Source organism: Oryctolagus cuniculus, chromosome 15 (assembly GCF_964237555.1).
Source record: "Oryctolagus cuniculus chromosome 15, mOryCun1.1, whole genome shotgun sequence".
NCBI lineage: Eukaryota > Metazoa > Chordata > Mammalia > Lagomorpha > Leporidae > Oryctolagus > Oryctolagus cuniculus.
Window position 1 is genome coordinate 62,140,635 of NC_091446.1, and position 22,592 is coordinate 62,163,226.

Sequence of the window (22,592 nt, forward strand, 5' to 3'; positions counted from 1 at the left end):
GAGCCTGAAGAGCCCAGGCGTCTGCGGTGACAACCGCCCCCGTGCGCAGGAGCCCCTGCTCGGGCTCCGCGTGGCACTTCCGATCCCGGACGCACGCTCGCTCGCCCCAGCCTCGCGCCCCGCCTCCGGGTGCGCGGCGCCCCCCGCCCCGGCCCCGCCCCGCCCGGTGTGCCCACCCCCGGCCCGCCCCGCCGCCCTTGTAGGCTCCCGCCGCGGCCCGGAGCCTCTCGGCGCAGGCGGACCGCGACCGGCCGGCAGCTGGCTCCACTCTCCCGCCGGCAGCCTGGGGCACCCGGAGCCAACGGTCCAGGCGGCGGCGCCGCGCGGGGGTCCGGGAGCGAGCGGGCAGGACGCGGAGGCCTTCAGCGGCTCTCAGGCAGCCCGGGGCGCGCCCCAGCTTTGCCCACAGCCCGCGGCTTGGGGCTCTGGGCTCGGCGCCTGCCGGGCCCGCGTCCCCGCACGGCCACATGGCTCGGTTCGGCGCGCTGCTGTCCTGCCTGCTGCCCTTGCACTGCGCGCTCTGTGCCGCCGCCGCGGGCAGCGGGACCCCAGGTGCGTGCGGGGCGGGCGCACAGGGGCGCTAGGGGTCTGGGGTGCCCGCGATCAGAACAGCCTGAGGGTGCGCGAGCCAGCCGAGCAGCGGTCGGAAGGGTGCGAGACAGGGCGCACACTCGGGACAGAGCTGAGTTCTTCTCTTCTCCGTGTGCGATCCGCACAACCCCGAGGTTTCTCTGCAGGACAGAATTTGAGGAACACCGAGTCTCTTTTTAGGGACTGGTATCTGTCTCGTCTATTCTTCTGTGTGTCTTTTTTTCCCCCCCGCTAACTGCTCTGTCTCCAACTGATGTTGGTGAGTGTCCGCCTGTCCCACACAGAGGCAGGCTAGCAGGTGATTGCCGGGAAAATACGGGCACTGGCGCGCCTGCAGACCCACGCGCCCTTCCCTCGGGCCAGCAGAGGGTTCTGAGACCCGCCACCCTCGCCGCGCAGCTGGGTGCCCTCCAGGGGCTCTGGGCAGGGTGCCCACTGGTCTGTCAGTCCTGTTCCTGTGCCAAAGTGGGACCCTTCTTGCAGCAGTCTTGGGGGTCCTTTGCCAAAATGGTGGGGGGGCAGAGCTAGTGGGGGATCAGCACTCCTGTAGCCCCGCTGAGCCGAGGGGATTTTCAGAGCACTTCATTCTCTATGTTTTATCAGCCGGAGGCAAGAGATGGGGTTGTGTGGAAATGAAAATTCCTCCCGAACGCGTATCCATGAATCACCAGGCTTGGAAGCCAGGGAGCTGTCATTCCTGCCCTGGCCTGGCTGGGCTCAGGGAGAGCAGTGTGAGGATGGGGCGCTGGCCTGTGGCCTGGAGCATGGGGCCGTGACCTCACACTTCACTCAGCCCAAGTGGGCAGGTCACCCCCTGGGTCTCTTTATTTTTGAAGATCTATATTTAGCCAGCTTGGGGCTGGGCTTTTCAGAAGTCTCAGCGGCCACTATAGCGCTTGAAAAAGTTTTCTTTCTAACCTTGGAAAAATAGAGTGGCCGTTCCCTCCCGCCCCGCCCCTCTCCCTGTCGCGTGCCTGAGATCCCCTGGGTTTCTAGGTGTGTTTGTTTTACCAGCTGCATTCTTGGGAGCTTGGCGAGGAGGGCTGTGCCCCAGGCCGGGCTGGTGACTTCAGCACCTTGGGGCGGCTTGGGCAGACCTGGCCTTCTCTCTCTCCTGGCTACCGGGGCTTTCGTGGAATTTCAGACCGTTTCTGGGTGATGCCCAGGATCAGAAGCCTTGTTGCTAGAGTAACGAGTCTCTGCTTGGCACCATTTGTTTTCTTCTAATAAGTTTTAAAAGGGCTTGGGGGCTACAGGGAGCCATTTTTTTCTCCACATATCTGAACACCATTCATCTATGGGTGGAAAGGCAGTCACTGGGGAATCCACGGGTAGAAAAATGAGCCTGGGCTAAGGGGTCCTTCTAAGACAATGCCCAGGGCTGTCCTCTGGGCTTGGGGCTGCCCCCGTCCCTGTGCGGGCTGCACTGAGCTGACTCTGTTTACCTTCAACAGAGCTGCGCCTCTCTGGGAAGCTCAGCGACTTCGGCGTGACCGTGCCCTGCAGCACGGATTCCCAGGGCCACTTTCTCTCCCATGTGGTGTCCGGCCCAGCGGCAGCCTCTGTGGGGAGTATGGACATGGACGGTCCACTCCCACCACCATCACACTCCGGTCACCTGCGGGTGCCTCGCAGCCCCCTGCGGACCACCGGGGCCGGGCGCTATTTCCTCTACTTCAACGTGACTGTCTTCGGGGAACAGCTGCACTTGCACCTGCGGCCCAATCGGAGGCTGGTGGTGCCAGGAGCCTCGGTGGAGTGGCAGGAGGATTTTCGGGAGCTGTTCCGGCAGCCTTTGCACCAGGACTGTGTATACACTGGCGGTGTCACCGGCATGCCTGGGGCAGCTGTTGCCATCAGCAACTGTGATGGATTGGTAAGGGATGAGACACGACTTTTTCTCTTGTTCAGCTGTGAACTGCCCCACCCAGTCCCGGCTCACACGGTTCCCTCCTTGCCTCTGCTGTGTTTGGGATTCCTATGGGCATGTGGTACAGTGTGGCCCAAGTCAGGGGCAGTGCTGCCTCCGAGAGAGAGTGCGCATGTGTCTGCTGGCCACCAGGGCTGCGTTCTGTCTGGCGGGGGTGGGGCAACCCTTCACCCTCCATGGGCCTGCTTGGACTTCAGGCTGCTTGGCTTTGGGCCCCAACACCACTGGGGGAGGGGGAGGAGGCGGGCTCTGGCGGCTGCTGGGCTTTGAATGGCGGCTGTGCCTCCCACTAGCCGTGGGGATGTGGGCGAGTTGACCTCTCCGGGGCTCTTCCCCTTGTGCATAAGAGGAGGGCTCCCTCATGCTGCACGTAGTTACTGTTCCAGGCGCTAGGGATCTGTAGTGCCTGGGGCAGACCTGGTCCCTGCCTTCGTGTGGCTGTCTCGCCGATGTGAATGATGTAATGGGGGCTGGCCCATGACTGCCGCATGGCCGAGGCTCAGTCGTGTCACCAATGTGGTTATTGCTGCTGCTGTTGTGTTACGTCCTTGCTCTTCTCTGCCCAGAGCCAGCCTGCTGGTCCCAGCTGCACAGGCTTTTTAGCACCCTCTCCTCTTCCCACACAGCGCAGTGCCCCTGCTAGCTGGCTCCATGTTACAAACCAGAAACCACAGTGGCTGGCTGGGCTGCCGGCTGGCTGGCTTTCTTCCTTTTGATTTATTTATTTATCGGTCAGAGAAAGAGAGAGAGAGAGGAGAGAGAGGAGAGAGAGAGAGAGGTTTCCTGTCCACTGATTAACTCCCCAGAGGGTCACAATGGCTGAGGCTGGTGCTGGTGCAGGTCAAAGCCAGGAGCCCGGAAGTCCATCTGGGTCGCCCACGTGGGTGCAGGGGCCCAAGCACTCGGACCATCCTCACTGCTTTCCCAGGTGCTTTTGCAGGGAGCTGGATCGGAAGCACAGCAGCTGGTGCTTCCAGACAGGATGCTGACTGCACAGCTGGCGGCTTGGCCCACTGTGCCACGATGTGGGCCACACAGTGGGCTGCTCTCTCTCTCTCTCTCTCTCTCTCTCTCTCACTATCCACTGCTGCCAGCCTTCACTCCCTGTGTGGCTCCCTCCTTGGCATGTGAGCCCCTCGTGAGCGGGTGTGGCAGCCTGAGACGCTGGTGGGCGGCTCTTTCCGGGTCTCTACTTAGCTGGGGACATCAGGTGTGAGCTGATGGGTTCCAAGAAGGCATTCACTTGTCCTTCCGCCCTTCTGACCGTTGAGAGAGGGTGGTTCAAGGGGAGCATTCGTCCCCATCTCCCCATCCCTACAAGACAGTTCCCAGCCCGGGTCTGCTGTTTGTGTCTAGGCCAGTGCCTGTCAGCCTTGTTTTCATGATCATCCCTTTGGGAGCCACTCCAGACCGTTTCCCCACGATCTCTGCCTCCCTATGTATCTCACACCTGAGATACACTGAGTGTCTCAGATCCCGTGTATGCGGGTGTGTGTGCGCACGTGTGTGCATGCGTGTGTGAGTGCGGGCACTTTGTATATAAAAGAGCTCGTTTTCTTTTGCCTTCTGCAGAACCAGTTTGTACCTCCTTGGAGGCTTTTGGGCCCTCACTAAGAGGCCTGGTCTGGGCAGTGGCTGGGCTCAAAGCTGCGCGGGTGCTAGAATCACTGAGCACCTGCTGGGGTGCAGAATCTGCCTGTTGGGGGAGAAACCCAAGGGCTGCGTCCTTTATGGAAATTTGCAGGTGGGCAAGCAGGGGTTCTGCTGAGCAGTGTTTGAGACCAGGTTGTAAGCTTGAGCAGGGGGAGCCCTCGATCAGAGCTGCAGTGAAGGTGCAGGTGACTCACGGAGTGTCCACGCAGCGAGAGACAGGAGGCGCTGGTGGGGGCCGGCAGCTCGGCTGGCTCACACGGGGCTTCTCTCTGAAGTTGTCACACAGGAAGACCGCGGCCCCTGGGTGACAGGGCTCGGGCCGCCCTTGTCTGACGGCTCCCCTGCAGTGAGATGTGGACAGGGAGGTGGGCAACACACGCTCCGAACCTCAGGGGTGAAAGGTGTCCATAGCCCCCAGTAGGTCACCCCCCACCCACCTTGTTAACCCCGCTGGCAGGTGATGGCTGGCTGCTCGGTGCTGCAGGGACCCAGGCCGCACAGGACCCCGATGCAGCCCGGAAGCTGTACGGCCCGGTGTGTGCAGTGACAGCTTGTGCACTGGGCTTGCGGCTGGTGTCTGGTGGAGGTGGGCTGCTGGCTGGGCCTGGGAATGAGATTGCCCAGATGCCATTTCTGATGTTTGGAGCCCTCTGGGTGGATATGTTCATTAGCTTGGTGGCCTCAGGCAAGCACCCCCAAAATGGGCCTGCAGCCGCTACTCCCTGTCAGAGGGGGCCTGGGTCTCTGACGTTTGCAGTAGTGCGTCAGGCCCAGAGGCCGCCATGGATGGGCTCCTGGGGGCTCCTGTCCTCTCTGGGCTGAGGCTTTGCCCAGGCCTTTGGTATGCCCTAGCCGCCTACAGAGGCCAGCCCTGAAGTCTGGCATCTGGGTGCCTCCCCACAGGTCCTGGGGCTGAGCCCTCACTCCCAGCCCACGCACGCAGAGCTGCCTGTGCCCTGGAGAGCAAGGGGCAGATTCACAGTGACCCAGCTCAGCTCAGCTTGCACTCAGGGGCCACAGTGCAGTGTGCCTGATAAGACTTAACTCTGCCCCTTCCCGTGGCCCCTGGATCTTAACCTCATTCCTCTCATGTCTCAGATGCTCCGTCTTTCCAGAGCAAGTACTGGGTGCTGGCCCCGGGCAAAGTCCACGGGGAGAGCAGAAGCAAATGAGAGAAACACAGATGGCAGCAAGGGCAGTGAGCGCTGCCCGTGGCCCAGGTGTGGGAGGCGTCCTGTCCAGTGCATTCGTTCACACCACCCATTTTATAGATGAGAAAACTGAGTGGGAGGGAGGCGGCTCCTGTGAGCTGGGCCTTGGTGGTCTGCAGAGCCCCTCTGCTGCCCCGCAGTCCAAGGAGGTGTGCACAGTGCTGGTCCTCACCCCTGCTTTGTAGGGCATCAGCCCTGTCCTTGAGGAACTTGGGTGCCGAGTAGGGGCCCCACTGACAGCTTTAACTTTCATTATTGGTTCTCTAGGACCCAGTGGAGTGGGTGCTCAGTAAAAGGGAGCAATTGTCCTCTTGGGTGTCAGAGGTGACATTGGAACTGGGCCTTGAGAGTTGAGTAGGAGTTTGCTGGGGCCAGAGGGTGGGCGAAGGGAAGAGCTTCAGCAAGTGGGTGTGGGTCAGGCAGGGGAGGGTGCGCCGAGCCACAGGGGGCTGGAGGGGGGATCCCAGAGGGCACGCGGGGCAGATGGCCTTGGTCTGACCTGGAAGGGAGGGCAGGGTTGGCAGGGGCATGGAGCAGGGACAGGGCAGCCTGTTTCTGGAAGAGGCTGGGCTGGGTTCGGTGACCTGGCTGTGTGCCTCTGAGACAGCGCCCTCCCTCTCCGGGCCCCTGTGGCCTGCTGTGGATGAGCTCAGTGCAGGCCTGGCTGGAGGAGTCTGTAAACCAGAAGCTGACCCCCTCTCTCCCCGGCTGGTCCCTGGGCCTGCTCCGTGCCAGGCCTGGGCTGGGCTGCAGCTTCAGGGAAGAGCGTGGCCAGTCCCGGGCTAGCCTTTCACAGCCAGATGCACGACGTGGTGGTCCCCAGTCTGCACGAACACCCCCGAGTGGGCAGAGACTTGCAGCTGTCTGGCGTGTTTGCTGCTCAGCTGTGAAGTGTGGGGCCTGGACTGGTGGCTTAAGCCTCATTTGCAGGTGGAAGCCTCAGTGGTGGCAGCGGCCGTCACCCCTTCCTCTTCTCTTGCTGTTGTCTGGGACTGCTCACCTGTGGGAGCCTGGGACAGACATGGGAGGGTTCTGTGCCTGGCAGTGCACTCATGCCCAGAGCTGCTTATACTGCCTCCCACCCACTCCTCTGGAGGACCACTGTGGCGTAGCTGGGGGGCGCCATAGACAGGGATCCAGGGATGGAGAGGCAGGGAGCCTGACATAAAGGCAGACCGATTACCGTCCTGCGAGAGGCAGCAGCTGAAGGACCCTTTGCTTTTGGTTGGAACATCTAGGTGGGCCACATGGTAGAGGTGGCATTGGCTGCAGCCCGTTCAAATGTAAGTGTGGAAGAAAGTTCTGGGAGAACACTGACCCAGGCAGTCCTGATGGGGGAGGCCCGGTCCTCCCTGCAGTTCCCTGTGGGGTTGGGAGCAGCTGGCCAGGGATGCTATCGGGACTGAGGCTCCCAGACGTTGTGCCCGGGGAACAGCAACGACCTGATGGGCCATGTGCCATAGCTGCGGATGCTCTGGGAGGAACCTGGGAGCCTGGGGTGAGGGCTGGCTCTTTGTGGGTCCTCGAGGGGTTGCAGGGTGAGGGAGGGGTTGGCAGAGAGGGGTCCCCACTTCTCATGGGGTTGTGCCTTCACTGTGTCCCTCTGGATCCCGGGCCACCAGCCTCCTGAGGGCAGCTTCCCTGTTGGTCTCCCTGGGTCCTGGGCCTCGGTGCCCTGTGCTTGGCTGCTTGGGGCTTCCCCCTTTGCCTGCAGTGCCTCTGGGAGTCAGGGCCTGGCGTGGAAGCAGCCGCACGTGTAGGACTTAGCACATCTGGTTCCATTTTCTACTTGGAGGTCCTGCATTTGTGACGGGTTACATGGAGTAGACCCAGGCAGATGGCGTGGGGAGGAGGCAGGGAACACTCACGGACACTCTCTAGCCTCAGCCCTGCAGCCCTACATCTTTAAGGTGGCAATGGCAGGGGCCAGAGCTGTGGTGCAGCGAGTTAAGCAGCCGCTGGGACACCAGCATCCCACATGGGTGCTGGTTCAAGTCCTGGCTGCTCCACTTCTGATCCAGCTCCCTGCTAATGCCCTGGGAAAGCAGTGGAGGATGGCACAAATATCTGGGGGCCCTGCATCTACGTGGGAGACCCAGAGGAAGCTCCAGGCTCCTGGCTTCAGCGTGGCCTGGCCCCTGCCATTGCAGCCAGAGGGTGAAATACAGGATGGGAGATCTCTCTTTCATTTTTGCAAAAATAAATAAACCCTTTAAAACAGTAGGACTGCAGAGGGAGTGGGGCACTGACCGCGGGGTAAGGGGTTCTTTGCGGGGTGCTGAGGATGTTCTAGAGCTCACTGAGGTGGTGGCAGTTGTATGATGCATGCATGTCCTAGAAACTGCTGAGCTGTGCGTGTTCAGCGGGTGAGCTGTGTGGTGTGTGGACTGTCCCAACAGAGCTGTTCCAGAAAGGCCCCGGGACAGCGCAGCTAGCAGTTCTCGGAGAGACACAGCCCAGGCAGGGGTGCAGGCTGTGGTCACGCTGTTGCCCGCCAGCCGTGCACCCTGGTCTCTAAGGAGGGGAGCGAGCAGCTGTCTATGGGAGGGTACAATGAGATCTGGTTTGTGGGGACCTTCAACATGGGGATTATTTCAGTGTTTAGTAATAGTAATATATTTCTTTTTTTTTTAAAGATTTATTTATTTTATTTGAAAGGCAGAGTTACAGAGAGGCAGATGCAGAGAGAGAGAGAGAATCTTCCCTCTACTGGTTCACTCCCCAAATGGCCTCAATGGCTGGAGCTAGGCTGATCTGAAGCCAGGGGCCTAGAGTTTCTTCCAGGTCTCCCATGTGGGTGCAGGAGCCCAAGCACTTGGGCCATCTTCTACTGCTTTCCCAGGCCATAGCAGAGAGCTGGATCAGAAGAGGAACAGCCGGGACTCAAACCAGTGCTCATATGGGATGCTGGCACTGCAGGCAGAGCTTTTACCCTCTGTGCCACAGCACCGGCCCCAGTAGTAACATGTTTGATTTAAAATTTATTTATTTATTTATTTGATGGGTAGAGTTAGTGAGAGAGAGAGACAGAGAGAAAGGTCTTCCTTTGCCGTTGGTTCACCCCCCAAATGGCTGCTACAGCCGGCGCACCGCGCTGATCCGAAACCAGGAGCCAGGTGCTTCCTCCTGGTCTCCCATGCAGGTGCAGGGCCCAAGCACTTGGGCCATCCTCTACTGCCCTCCCTGGCCACAGCAGAGAGCTGGACTGGAAGAGGTGCAACCGGGACAGAATCCGGCGCCCCGACCAGGACTAGAACTCAGAGTGCCGGCACCGCAGGCGGAGGATTAGCCTAGTTAGCTGTGGCGCCGGCCGATTTAAAATTTATTTAAGAGGCAGAAGAGACAGAGACAGAGAGAGAGAATGCAACCCATCTACTGGTTCATTCCCTAAATGCCCACAATAGTCAGGGCTGGGCCAGATTGAAGCCAGGAGCCAGGAACTCAATCCAGGTCTCCCTCTTGGATGGCAGGGACCCAAGTACTTGAGCCGCACTGCTGCCTCTCAGGGTGCACATTAGCTGGAGTTGAGAGTCAAACCCAGGCACTCCATTATGGGACGTAGGTTTCTTAACTGGTGTCTTAACTCTTGGACCAAAGGCCTGCTCCTATTTCTTACCATTTTACACTGACTAGTCTGGGAATTAAAAGTGATGTATGTATTGCGCGCAGTTAGAGATCCTTGTGTTGCAGTGCCCTGCAGATCATCAGCGTAATCTGACACGAATCCAAGGCCAAGCCCTGCCCACGCTGCTGTGACAGAGCTCCCTGCAGGGGGGTCAGGTGGGGAGCCTGGAGCCCTCCCGACGTTTGCTCGTGCAGTGGCTCCCTGCAGGCGGCTGTCTCCGGGCTTGGCTGCTGTGTGACACGGTTGCTCCCGGAGAAGCACCGCACCTCTTGTTAGAATTTGTGTTCGCGGCATGTGAATAAGAGATGGACTCTGGAGAGGAAGGGAGCCGCTTCTCATGCCCCCACCCCCAACCAGAGTGACCGTGGAAGGGGGCCTGGGGACCACGGGCCAAGGCAGCAGTTGTGGTGGGGGTACCTGGACTCTGGCTACGTTCTTGGGGTGGATGGGCACTTGGGCAGTGTCGGGGAGCTGTGTGATGTCTGTTAGTCATGGTGTTCTTCCTGCCGCTCTGTAAGTCGGCTGAGGGGGGCTGCTCCTGGGTGCAGTCAGCAGGGGGCTGGGCTGGCTGGAGCCTTCAAGCCGGCCTCCCTCACGCACCCTGTGTGGAGCTGGCTGTTGGCTGGGAGGCCTCCTTGCTGCAGTAGGTGAGACTGGCTCTTTCCAGGGGGGCTCAGGTAGTGCTCCTCTCAGGGGGAGGGTGGCTGTGGGGAGAACTCTCAGGGCTGAGCTGGGGAGGCTGTGTGTCCCACTCCCGTGTGTTCTGCTGGACAGAGAGCCACAAGCCTGGCGGGATTTTCCAAGAGTGGGGAAATGGATTCTGCATCTTTGTAAAGTCTGTTTATTTCAGAGACAGAGGGACATATACATACACACACATACAAACACACACACACACACACAGAGAGAGAGAAAGAGAGCTGACTCACTGACTGCTTCACTCTCCCAATGCTTGCAATGGCCAGGGCTGGTCTGAGGCCAAAACCAGGAGCCTGGAACTCAATCCAGGTCTCCCACATAGCATGGCCCCATTACCTGAGCCAGTACTGTTCCTCCCAGGGTGTGTGAGCATTAGCAGGACCTTGGAGCCAGGAGCGGAGGTGGTGTGGAACCGGGCAGTCCAGTGTGGGACTTGGGTATCTTAGCTGCCAGGCCCAGTGCCCACCCTGCACCCCACCTCTGAGGTCAGGTGTGCAAAGAGCTCGTGCACAGGACCGGGAGGAGCAGTTGCAGCCACCTTTGCAAACATTCTTCCTGGCCCACAACATGCTTGTTTAACGTGATTTCGTTCCAAAGGGGTAGTGGGACAGGGAGCAGTGTCTGTGCCCGTCTGGAAGAGAGACAGACAGATCTGGACAGGGATAGACACCCTGCCGGGAGCCACTGGGAGGCAGCAGGGGCTGGGTGACACTAAGTGGGCTGGAAGGACATGGCCAGTGGGGCTCACGGTAGACAAGGTGTGGAGGCCACAAGGAAGCACGCGTGGTTCTCGGTGCTGAACAGGCCCTGTGTGGCTCTCCTGGGGGTTTTGTTGCTGGTGCCTCTGACAGGGAAACCAGCTGGGCACAATGAGAGGGATGGCCCCGGGGATGGCGCTGAGGGCCTCCTTGTCCCCCTGCAGTCTCAGCCACCATCAGCGTCCGGGTCCTGCCCTGAGTCACAGTCCTCTGTGGGGGAGGCGGCCAGGTTCTGGGTGACTCACTGTCCCTGTCTCCTTCCTGTCTTTCTGCAGGGGACCCTCCTCCCTGGGTATTGCCAGGCCTGCCCTCAGCTCCCTTAAACTGTCACTCTCTCTCCAAGATTTATTTATTTATTTAAATGACAGAGTGACAGAAATAGAGAGAGAGAGAGCGAAAGAGAGACATCTTCCATCTACTGATTCACTCCCCAGATGGCTGCAGCAGCTGCCAGGATGACGCCAGGAGCCTGGAGCTCCATCTGGGGCTCCCAGGTGGGTGCAGGGGCCCAGGCACTTGGGCCACCTTCCACTGCTCCCTCCGGTGCTTTAGCAGGGAACTGGATTGGAAGTGGAGCAGCTGGGACTTGAACTTGAACTTGGATACGCGAGGCCAGTGTGGCAGGCCATGGCTTATCCCACTGTGCCACAGCACCGGCCCCAGCTCCCTCCGGCTCCTGCTCAGACATCACCTTCGTGGTAACTGCCTCCCCGTGACCTCATTTAAAATCTGCACCTCCGGTTCTCTGTCCTCTGCCTCCTTTCTGCTGTGGCGGTTTCCACTCGGCGTCACCCAGTTCTGCTTATTCACGCACTTCTGTTGACTCCCTGTGGAGCGGGAGGTTTGGCCGCATTGCCGGCACCTAGGACGGAGCCTGCTTGGCCGTGGATGAATGGGTTGACACCTGAGGGCTCTTGCAGGCAAAGGTTGAAGAGAAGTAAACTACAGGGACTTCCGTGAGCACGCACAGTGGGCGGGGAACTGCTGGCTTCATTGCTGACAGTCGTGTATCAGAGTTCTCGGACATCTGGAACCCGTGCTGTGGGGCCGGCTCCTGCACACGGCTGGGGACAGTCATGTGCCACGTCTGCCGGTGCTTTCTGGGTAGCAGGTTTCTTTTATCTCTCTCAAGCCCTGCCAGGGAGACCAGCGATACCCTGAGTCAGGTGTTGTCAGGGCGACGCTTGTGGAGCAGAGCTGCTGGTGCAGGGACCCAGGTGTCTCGGGCTTCATCGCTCCCCATTGAAGCCTCTGCCCTAGACACCACCAAGGCCCTCTCTTGCTCACTGCAGACCTGGGTGTGTGTCAGATGCAGTGATAAACATTTACATGTGTGATTTCACCCGGGGGAGGCCTGGTTCAGGGCCCAGTCGCCCCCATCCTGGGGCAGGCTGCTGTAGGGCTGGGTTGGAGAGGAGGCCTGGCTGGGGAGGCACCGGCTGCTCCCATCCCTGGTGCTGTGCCACCGCCCGCTGGCTTGCATCTGAGCCATAGGATGCAGACTGCAGGGTCTGGAAGCAGGGAGCTGGTCCTCAGCCAGGGCCTGGCAGCCATGCTGCCTCCTGGCGCTTGAGGGCTGCTTCCTGTCTCCTCTTCCCGGAGCCACAGCCACTGCCAGGGCTCAGGGCCAAGCAGGGGGCCAGGCAGAGCGCCTGGCCTGAGCAGGGTGGGCTGTGGTGGTGATGGTGGGGGGTGGGGGCTGGTGGGGGTAAGCAAAGCCTCAGGCGACGTGACTCCTGAGCCCTGTAGAATGGAAACTGGGGGTGGCTACCAGTCTGGCATGGTCTGCCCTGCCGGCGGCCAGGCACCAGGGCAGGGTCTGTGGCAGCAGAGTCTCTGAGCACTTCAGACATGAATGCTGCCCTGCCTCTATGCAGGGACCCTGCCGCTGGGGACGTGGGGTGAGGGTAGAAATGCAAAGTGACCACTCCTCCTTCAGTCCCATTTACCAAGCTTACGATGACCTGTTCTCAGAGGACAGAGTTCCTTGTCACCTTCGTCATCATCACCATCCTCATCAATGACATTGGCATAGAGGTATTCCTGATGACTGACCTCCTCTGCCCTGGGGACTCCCCGGCTTGGGTAGCTGTGACGTCACTAACTTGCGATTGGCTCCCCTGCAGATTTTGGGCCCCTGCCGTCTCCCGACCCTCCTCTGCCACCCCCACCCACTGCCTTCCTCTTGGGGCAATTTTGGGAGGTGTTGCACCTTGTGGGGGTGGGGGGTTAGGCTCTGATAAGCACCTATGTCCAGATGGCCCTCGGGTCTGCTCAGCCTGGGGAGATGCTCATAATGCACAGGGCGTGCGCCAAGCCAGCCTCTCTGGGCTCCTCCCGCTGCCCCTGTTCTGGGCTCCCCCCGCTGCCCCTGTTCTGGGCCATCGCTATTGTCCACTCGCTTCCTCTCCCTTCATCCATTCTGAGGAATCGCTCTGCGGCTGCTGCCCTCTTTGTGAGACGCGGTGACCACTTACACATTCCTTTGAGTGCCGCCCCCTGGCTTGGGAGCCTCTGGCATTGACATGAGTGTTCTCAGCCTGGGCTGTGCATCAGAATCGCCTGGACAGCTCCAAGACGCTGATGTCCAAGCTTCACCCACTGAGATTTGGCCCTGTGGCCTGGGCTGTGGCGTGGGTGGCGGTCGTTTTGCAAATTCCCCAGTGACTTTAACGAGCATTGTGGAGTGGGAACCATTGCTTGGCCTCCTGCAGAGTCCGCCGTGTACTTGGGGTCAGTTACAGGGGCCGAGGTGGGCAGGCGAGGAGATGGCCCCTACTTCCCTCGGGGCCTGGCCCCAGGAGGGGCGTTCCTTGTTGCTGACCTCACTCCGTGCGCCTCAGGTGCTGTGACTGAGGCTTGAAAGGGGAGGGGCACTGCTGTCTCCTTCCCCAGTGCAGCTCCTGTGACTACAGGGAAGTTTGGAGGGCGGGGTTGTGTTCCTTGTAGAGAGCTTCGTCGTAGGGGAGGGCAGTGGTGCATTCTGCCTGTCCCTCGCAGAGGGCGCACGTCCTGTGCGGAAGGGGCTTGCTTCTCGGATCAGGAGATCAGAAAAGTTAGAAAGATACCTGCAGGCGTGAAGAGGAGGAGACACCTTCCCAATAGTAGGCTACATCCCTCCAACCTGTTTTCTCCACGTTTCCTTTTTCTCCTTGAAAACCTCCTTCAGCCAGGCTCTTTTCCTTGGCAAGTGCTTGTCCCCTTAAGATGCTTATGGGGCCAGCGCTGTGGCACAGTGGGTTAATGCCCTGGCCTAAAGCACCGGCATCCCATGTGGGCACCGGTTCTAGTCCTGGCTGCTCCTCTTCCAATCCAGCTCTCTGCTATGGCCTGGGAAAGAGGTGGAGGATAATCTAGGTCCTTGGGCCCCTGCACCTGCGTGGGAGACCTGGAGGAAGCTCCTGGCTCCTGACTTCGGATCGGCACAGCTCCGGCTGTTGCGGCCATCTGGGGAGTGAACCATTGGATGGAAGACCTCTCTCTCTCTGTCTCTGCCTCTCCTCTCTCTGTGTAACTCTGACTTTAAAGTAAATAAATAAATCTTTTTTTTTTTTTTAAAGATGCTTAACCCTTGGTGTCTCTTCCTTGGAGCATTCTTCCCCTTTATGGGGCCGGGGGTGGGGAGTGGATCTGAGCGTGTCCAAGCCCAGCCACGATGTAGCCCGGTGCAGAGCACCCTCCTGTGACTCTGTGGTGCCCAGGCACTGTCTGATGATCATGACAAGCATGACAGCAAATGCAGTTACACAGTCCTTGCTGCAAGTTTGGAGAACTCTAGGTGCCCTGTGGATGCCACTTTCTCAGGGCAACCCCCCGGACAGGCACTGCTGTAATTCGCAAGTACAGGAGTGGGAGGTGTCCCGTCCCCGTCCAGGATCACGTGGTCTGGGAGTGGCAGAGCTGGGTCTAGGGTCTCTGCTGTTACCTTGCACACCCACCATATTGTTTTTCCTCTGAGAAGGATTCTTGCTACAAATAGGTGGGGCCCAGCAAGACCTCGGTAGCCTCTCACCCAGCCCATCCCAGGGTGTGGGGCCCACAGAGGCCCTGTCCCCAGGAGCTGAGCCGGTGGAGGCGCTGGCTTGCTGGGGTCGTGTCTGCGCCTTGAGCCGCCTCTGGGTTGCCACGTGGCCAGTGTGGGGCCAGGCACAGTGGGCTCACTGCAGGCTCCTTCTTCTGCCCAGCCCTAGACGGTAGCTCGCTCCTGATCAGCTGTCAGATTTGCCCTGGCTGCCCCAGCCTCGAGCAGGGCTCCCGGGGCTGGGCTCCCACGTCGGGTGTGAGTTAGATGGCATCCTCGTGTCCACAGGCTTCCGTCTGAGCCACGCTGACTCCTGCCTCTGAGGCCGGCGGCCGCTCTGTGCCGCGTGTGCCATTTGAGTGTGCATTCCCTCCCCCCATCTTCTGCGTGAACCGCTCCGTGGAGATGGAGTTCGCTCATGCAAAGTGTGCAGTTCATAGGATGTTTGTTATGTTCACAGATACGAGCAACCTTCACCACCATCAATCTTGGGACATTTCATTGGGACCGAAACACGTGCCCTTTCATTGCTACCTCCTACGCCCTCGTTACTCCAGGCCCTGGCAACCACTGGCCTCCCACCTGTCGATGTCTCTGTTCTGTGTTTCACAGAAATGCATTTTTACCACATGTGGTCTCTTTGGGTGGCTTCCTTCACTGGGTCTAGTGTTTTCTAGGTCCAGCCTTCTTGAAGCACATGTCAGAATTTCATTCCTTTTGATGGCTACATGATGTTCTGTGGAATGGATGGGCCATATTTTGTTCATATACCATTGTTTATCCACGGCTGGGCATTCGGGTTATTTCCACCCGAGCTACTATGATTAGTGCTTCTGTAAGTTTCTGTCCACGAGCTTTTGTTTCCCTGGGTCTATACTTAGGAGTGGAATTTCTGAATGCCACGGTAACTGTTTATTTGAGGAGCTGCCAGGCCATTTTGCAAGAGGCTGCCCTATTTCCCTCTCTCCAGTTGTATATATTTTTTTTTTTTTTTTTTTGACAGGCAGAGTGGACAGTGAGAGAGAGAGACAGAGAGAAAGGTCTTCCTTTTGCCGTTGGTTCACCCTCCAATGGCCGCCGCGGCCAGCGCGCTGTGGCCGGCGCACCGCGCTGATCCGATGGCAGGAGCCAGGAGCCAGGTGCTTTTCCTGGTCTCCCATGGGGTGCAGGGCCCAAGCACCTGGGCCATCCTCCACTGCACTCCCTGGCCACAGCAGAGGGCTGGCCTGGAAGAGGGGCAACCGGGACAGAATCCGGCGCCCCGACCGGGACTAGAACCCGGTGTGCCGGCGCCGCTAGGCGGAGGATTAGCCTAGTGAGCCGCGGCGCCGGCCCCCTCTCTCCAGTTGTAACACATGAGGGTTCCAGTTTCCTTGCCAGACCTGTTGCCACTGGGGTTCATGGTTCAAGCCTTCCTAGGGGGTGTGAACGAGTATTTCCTTGTGGTTCTGATTTGCATTACCCTGAAGACTAATGATGCTGAAAACCTTTTTCTTTTTAAAAACTTATTTATTTATTTGAAAGGCAGAGTTACAGAGAGAGAGGGAGAGAGAGAGAGAGAGAGGGACAGAAAGAGCTTTCACCCTCCAGTTCACTTCCCAGATGGCTGCCATGGCCGGGGCTAGGCCAGGCTGAAGCAGGGGCCTGCAACTCTATCTGGGTCTCTCCTGTGGTTGCAGGGGCCCAGGCATTTGGGCCACCTTCCTCTTGCTTTCCCGGCGCATTAGCAAGGAACTGGATCGGAAGTGGAGCAGCCAGCATCCATGTGGGAGGCGGGTATTACAGGCAGCTTAATGCATTGTGTCACAATGCCAGCCCCCGAGCGTCTTGTTTTTAAGGTTTAGAATGGACTTCATTTCTTCAGTATTGCTGTCTTCTAAGGGTAGGCAGCACTTTTACTTGGCATCAGTTGTGTGTTGGTTTTGAAGCGTTCAGTGTCACACTGGCTGGCTGATTACTGGTGTCTCCATCCCTGTGGGGTGACTGTGCCTGCAGGGGACAGGTTCTGCTCTGTTCTAGTTTGTGCTGCTTGCGTAGGTCCCTGTAGCAGTCAGAAAGTGGCTCCATAGCTGACCCCATCTTCCCATTTCTGTCGGGTGTGTGTGTCTGGTGGCTCTGTCTTGTCATTGTCGAAGGCTTCTGGCTTGGAGACAACTTAGTGCGTTTTTGGCCAAGGGAGACTCTGGGAAGCTAAAGCTGGATGTGTGGCAGCCGCAGCTTCTGCTTTGGTGCAGAGCGCCCCGAGGAGCCCCCATCCTGTTTTCACGAGTGCTTTGGCTGCAGGTGTGTCTTCCTTGGAGAAGTGTCTCTTCAGAGCCTTTGCTCATTTTAAAGTCGGGGCGTCTTAGTGATCGCGTTGTCGGAGTTCCTTACACATTGCAGACACAAGTCCCTTCCCAGGAGAGCAGAGGCTCATATTCTACCCTCTGCACCACCCCCATAAGCCTAGCACACAGTAAGTGCTTCATTCAGGCCAAAGAACAAATCCAAGGAGGAGGAGATCCTGGCCACCTGGGAGAGGGCCGGCAGGAGGCACGGTCCCAGGGGGTGGGGTCTGTGCTGGGCTGAACCCGGGGTCGGGATTCCGCGGGTTACAGAGGGTGCTGCTCTCTGCCCAGCTGACTTTGCCCTGTCCCAGAGAGTGCTCAGGGGACTTGAAGAGACCCAGGTCCCTAAAGCCCATCCCACCTCTGTTTCTGGCTAGTGAGCTGGGAAGAAGGTAGTGCTGTGTGCTAAGATGGGAAAGACAGGAAAGGAGCGAATCTGGGACAGGAGCGCAGAGCCCGGCTTGAGGGTTTGAGATTCCCAGTGGAGGCCCAGGTCTGTCTGGGAGGCTGTTGCGCAGGCAGACGGCAGATGTGACCTGGGAGTTATTAGCAAGTGCCTGATCCTTAAAGGCTGGGGAAATGCCTGGGGTGGGGGTGTGGTCAGAGGAGACCGGGGACAGCCGGCTTTGGCTGCATGATGGTCACAGGTTCCCAGTTTCCAGGAAGTGGTGGCTCTCGAAGACTGTGTGGGGCAGGGGGAGGAAGGGCGGTGGGGCACAGACAGTGAGCACACATGACCCTTTCACCACTGCAGAGGGGAAGCCGAGACGGGGGCAGGTGTCAGACAGGGAGTTCCGAAGATGGGAGCTACTCTAGTGCCCCTGCCTGCTGGCGGGAAGGGAAGGGTCTAGTTGGGAGGAGGGGTGCGTGCTGGTGCTGGGAAGAGGTCCTCAACTGCAGGAGCCGGGTGCTCGAGGAGGCAGCCCTTAGCACAGGGTGGAGGGGTGAGGGACCCTGCATGGGGGCTGTCCCCAGCAGGATGGTGGGGGTGGGGTAGAGGTGGAAACCTGAGCCATTTGGGAGAGGTGGAGCACACGGGCCCCTGGGGTGCAGCAGAGACCCCGGCCAGTGGTGCAATCATAGGAGATCTGTGGTCGTCAGTTTCACCAGAGAGCAGTGGGCACCTATGTGTGTGTCATCTCCTTCAGTGCACAGCGCACAGGCGGGCGGGTTTAGCTGGGCAGAGACACTTCCCTAGGGGAGCAGGACAGGAGAAGGAGCTGAGCAGGTTAGGGATGCTTGTGAGAATTATTGTGTATCTAGACCAAGGTGGTGAGAAGGGAAGTGGGGACTTGGAGGGAGGGTGAAGCAGTGGGTCACGCCTGGAGGTCTTCATGGAGGTTTTTTTTTTTTTTTTCTTTTTTTGACAGGCAGAGTGGGCAGTGAGAGAGAGAGACAGAGAGAAAGGTCTTCCTTTTGCTGTTGGTTCACCCTCCAATGGCTGCTGCGGCCGGCGCACTGCGCTGATCCGAAGGCAGGAGCCAGGTACTTCTGGTCTCCCATGGGGTGCAGGGCCCAAGGACTTGGGCCATCCTCCACTGCACTCCTGGGCCATAGCAGAGAGCTGGCCTGGAAGAGGGGCAACCAGGACAGAATCTGGTGCCCCAATTGGGACTAGAACCCGGGGTGCTGGTGCTGCAGGCGGAGGATTAGCCTATTGAGCTGTGGCACCGACCCATGGAGTTTAACAGTAGCTGGAGCAGGTGCTACGGTTTGGTGAGGGTGGCTGGGAGTAGTGCAGGTATTTGGTGGCTGCTGGAATGGAGCAAGCCAGGCACCCCCTTGCAATCTGCTGGGAGCCATTTCTCATCCTCACTCACCTCTACTTGTGGGGTTGCTTTTGTCTCCTTCAGTGGAGCAGCAAGCTGGACTTGCTGGGAGCCTAGAACCTGACCCAGCCCAGCTGGCCATGGGTTCCCGTGACAGTGAAACCCTGGTAACAGAATTTCTAGGACCAGTTCAGGCCCAAGAATGCACGCTCCCTGGGAGGTGGCTGAGTGGTGGCCTGCCGTGTTCCAGATAGGCTGGCCTTGGAAGGAGAAAGAGGAGGCCTGGCTCACCCCTCAGCTGGCTGCACTGGAGCTGCTGTCTTGATGTAGTCCTTGCTCCTGGGTCTTTAGTGAAGGTTGGAAGTGCAGGGGGTGGCAGGGGGTCTCAGGATCCCCCTTCCCCAGAGGGCCTGCACCTGTCCTTCCGGAGCCAGGCCACTTGCACCTGTCAGGCCCCCAGGCTCGGTCTCTGCTTGTTGTCTTTGTACCTGATCTGGCCTAGCAGGAGCCCTGCCCATGTCCCAGCTTGGCTTTCCCCACCCCAGGCCTCCTGTGGCTGCCCTGGAGCTCTGTTTATTGTTGGCTTCATGTACCCTCACGCCCGAGTTTACATGACATACATGCAATTTTAGAACAAACACTTATATATGCACACATGCACCCATACATACAAATTTCAAAATAATTTGGCTTCAGTTATTTGCAAAAAATATTTGAGAGACCCCATCCCGCTGGTAGACGGCTACCTACTGGTGACCAGCTGAACTTGTCCAGTTACAGACGTCTCAGCCAGGACTCACCGCCCACCCCCAGTTGCCATGTGGCCGTGCCTTCTTCAGAAATGATGCCTGGACTTCCCCTGAATCTGGAAAACCTCAGCAAGGCTGGAGGTCTCTGGATAAAGAGGCAGCAGAAGATGCCCCACTGGACGATTCAAACGGCCCTCCCCCTCCGCAGCCAGCCACACCCCCCCCCAGGAGAGGCGTCTGGGAAGCAGCCACACCGAAGGGAGTTCAGCGTGAGGCTGAGGCTGAGGGTTTGCCCTGGAGGGTTGGCTGAAGGCTCCGCTGGACGCCTTCGGCAGCTCTGTGCTGGATTCGTGCTACGTGAAGAACCCGCTAGTCTAGACTTCCGACTTCTGTGCCATTTACACAGAATACAGCACGGGTGGGAATAAATAGGGCTGCTATTTATTTTGCAGCCTACTAGGATTTATTTTCTCCCTTTTCCTTGATTATTTTTAATGCAGAAATTTGATTTTTTTTAGTGCTTTAAAATTAGCCACCACTTTTCAGAAATATAAACATCTTGTAAATTGAGAGATGAGAGGAGACCGAGAGCCAGGAAGTTCTCCCTGCCTGCCCGTCGTCCTGCCCTGCGTGCTGCCTGGTTTCCTGGCCAGGGCATAGGTTCACGAGAACTCGGGCCGAGCCTCTCGTCGTGCAGGTGGGAAAACCAAGGCTGGAGAGGATGGGACTGGGCCTGAGCCCCCTCCTGCTCTGAAGGTCAAGCTTGCCTTTCCATCCTGTGTCCAGGAGGACTGTCGCCAAGGCCCAGGGGAGCCTGGGACAAGACCGGCCTGTCAAGGCTGGGGCAAAATGCACAAAATGGGACAAAGACTATCTCGGAGGGCAGGGTTGGCCCTGAATCCCTGGGGGGCTGATGGGACCCACAGTCCTGAACGGTTTTACAAAATGGTGTCCCAGGTTGCGAGTTCCAGGGCTTGGGCCAGCTCTTGTCCTGAGCAGTTAGCTGCGGTGGCAAAGGCAGAATCCTCAGTGCCTCCTGGGGAGCCATCTGCGCAGGGCAGAGCAGGCCCAGGAGCCTGCGGCTTCCTCTTTGCAGAGGAGCAGGAAGGCTTGTGTGGGGCTGCGAACCCTGAGGACCAAGGGCCAGGAGGTCTGTTCTCACGTCCATGGAGGGAGGAGGGTTTTGTGTAGAGGTGGGAAGTCAGCAGCATCTGTCAGAGCAGACCAGGGCCCCAGGGTTGCTCCTGGTTGCTCCCACAGCAGAAGCAGGCCCAGGTAACAGGGCTGAGCCAGGTTTCAGAACTGGGCACCTGTTCTAGTGCTGAGCCTTACTGGCTGGGTAACTCTGGGAAGTTACTTAACCTTTCTGAACCTCTTACTTTCTAATCTGTGAAATGGGCCTACCTTATAGGGCTGCTAAAATGAAAATTATAAGAAAATATATGTGAATAGAAGTGGCACTAGTAATGTGTTGTTAATAGTAGTAGTAATAGAAGATTAAGGCCGGTGCTGTAGTGTAGTAGGTTAACCCACTGCCTGTAACACTGACATCCTATTTGGGCGCCAGTTCGAGTCCCAGCTGCTTCAGTTCTCATCCAGCTCCCTGCTAATGTACCTGGGAAGGTAGTGGAGGACGGCCCAAGCTTATGCCCCCGCCACCTACCCGGGAGTTCCAGCCTCCTGGCTTCAGCCTTGCCTGGTCCTGGCTGTTGTGGTTGTTTGAGAAGTGAACTAGTGGATGGAAGCTCTTTCTGTGTCTCCCTGTCTCTCTGTAACTCTGCTTTGCTTTTTTTTTTTTAACTTTTATTTAATAAATATAAATTTCCAAAGTACGTTTGGATTATAGCAGCTTTTCCCCCCCATAACCAGCCTCCTACCCACAACCATCCCATCTCCCACTCCCTCTACCATCCCATTGTTCATCAAGATTCATTTTCAATTATCTTTATATACAGAAGATCAATTTAGTATATACTAAGTAAAGATTTCAACAGTTTGCACCCACACAGACACACAAAGTATGAAGTACTGTTTGAGTACTGGTTATACCGTTAATTCACATAGTACAACACATTAAGGACAGAGATCCTACATGGGGAGTCAGTGCACAGTGACTCCTGTTGTTGATTTAGCAATTGACACTCTTACTTATGATGTCAGTAATCACCCTAGGCTCTTGTCATGAGCTGCCAAGGCTATTGAAGCCTCTTGAGTTCGCCAACTCCGATCTTATTTAGACAAGGCCGTAGTCAAAGTGGAAGTTCTCTCCTCCCTTCAGAGAAAGGTACCTCTTTCTTTGATGGCCCGTTCTTTCTGCTAGGATCTCACTCACAGAGATCTTTGATTTAGGTGGTGGTGGTGGTGGTGGTGGTGGTGGTGGTGGTTTTTTTTTTTTTTTTTTTTTTTTTTTTTTTTTTGCCAGAGTGTCTTGGCTTTCCATACCTAAAATACTCTCATGGGCTTTTTAGCCACATCCGAATGCCTTAAGGACTTATTCTGAGGCCAGAATGCTGTTTAGGACATCTGCCATTCTGAGTCTGCTGTGTATCCCACTTGCCATGTTGGATTGTTCTCTCCTTTTTAATTCTGTCAGTTAGTATTAGCAGACACTAGTCTTGTTTATGTGATCCCTTTGACACTTAATCCTATCATTATGATCAATTCTGAACTGAAACTGATCACTTTGAGATGGCATTGGCACATGCCACCTTGATGGGATTGAATTGGAATCCCCTGGCACATTTCTTTTTTTTAATTTATATTTATTTATTTATTTATTTATTTTTTGACAGGCAGAGTTAGAGAGAGAGACAGAGAGAAAGGTCTTCCTTACGTTGGTTCACCACGCCATTGGCTGCTACAGCTGGCACACTGTGGCCGGTGCGCTGTGCGATCTGAAGCCAGGAGCCAGGTGCTTCCTCCTGGTCTCCCATGCGGGTACAGGGCCCAAGCACTTGGGCCATCCTTCACTGCCTTCTAGGGCCACAGCAGAGAGCTGGACAGGAAGAGGAGCAATCAGGACAGAATCCAGCGCCCCGACCGGGACTAGAACCCGGGGTGCCGACGCTGCAGGCGGAGGATTAGTCTAGTGAGTCGCAGCGCCGGCCATACATCACTTTTTTTTTTTTTTTTTTTTTGACAGGCAGAGTGGACAGTGAGAGAGAGAGAGACAGAGAGAAAGGTCTTCTTTTGCCATCGGTTCACCCTCCAATGGCCGCTGCGGCCGGCGTGCTGTGGCCCACGCACCGCGCTGATCCGA

The 22,592-nt window shown here is 57.6% G+C and overlaps 1 protein-coding gene across 6 annotated transcripts in view; it reads left to right on the top strand.

Annotated features, from left to right (window-relative positions):
* ADAMTS14 (ADAM metallopeptidase with thrombospondin type 1 motif 14) overlaps positions 1 to 22,592 on the top strand; it is an 83,551-nt gene that overhangs the window by 8,834 nt on the left and 52,125 nt on the right. For 4 of the 6 annotated variants that reach the window (XM_051823815.2, XM_051823816.2, XM_051823817.2 and 1 more), the window contains exons 1-2: positions 206 to 552; positions 2,046 to 2,467. In XM_051823815.2, coding sequence (XP_051679775.1) covers positions 468 to 552; positions 2,046 to 2,467 — 507 coding nt within the window. In that variant the 5' untranslated portion in view covers positions 206 to 467. Of the gene's footprint in view, positions 1 to 204; positions 553 to 2,045; positions 2,468 to 22,592 lie in introns of those variants that run through there. The other 2 variants (XM_051823814.2, XM_051823819.2) reach the window with 2 other exon arrangements.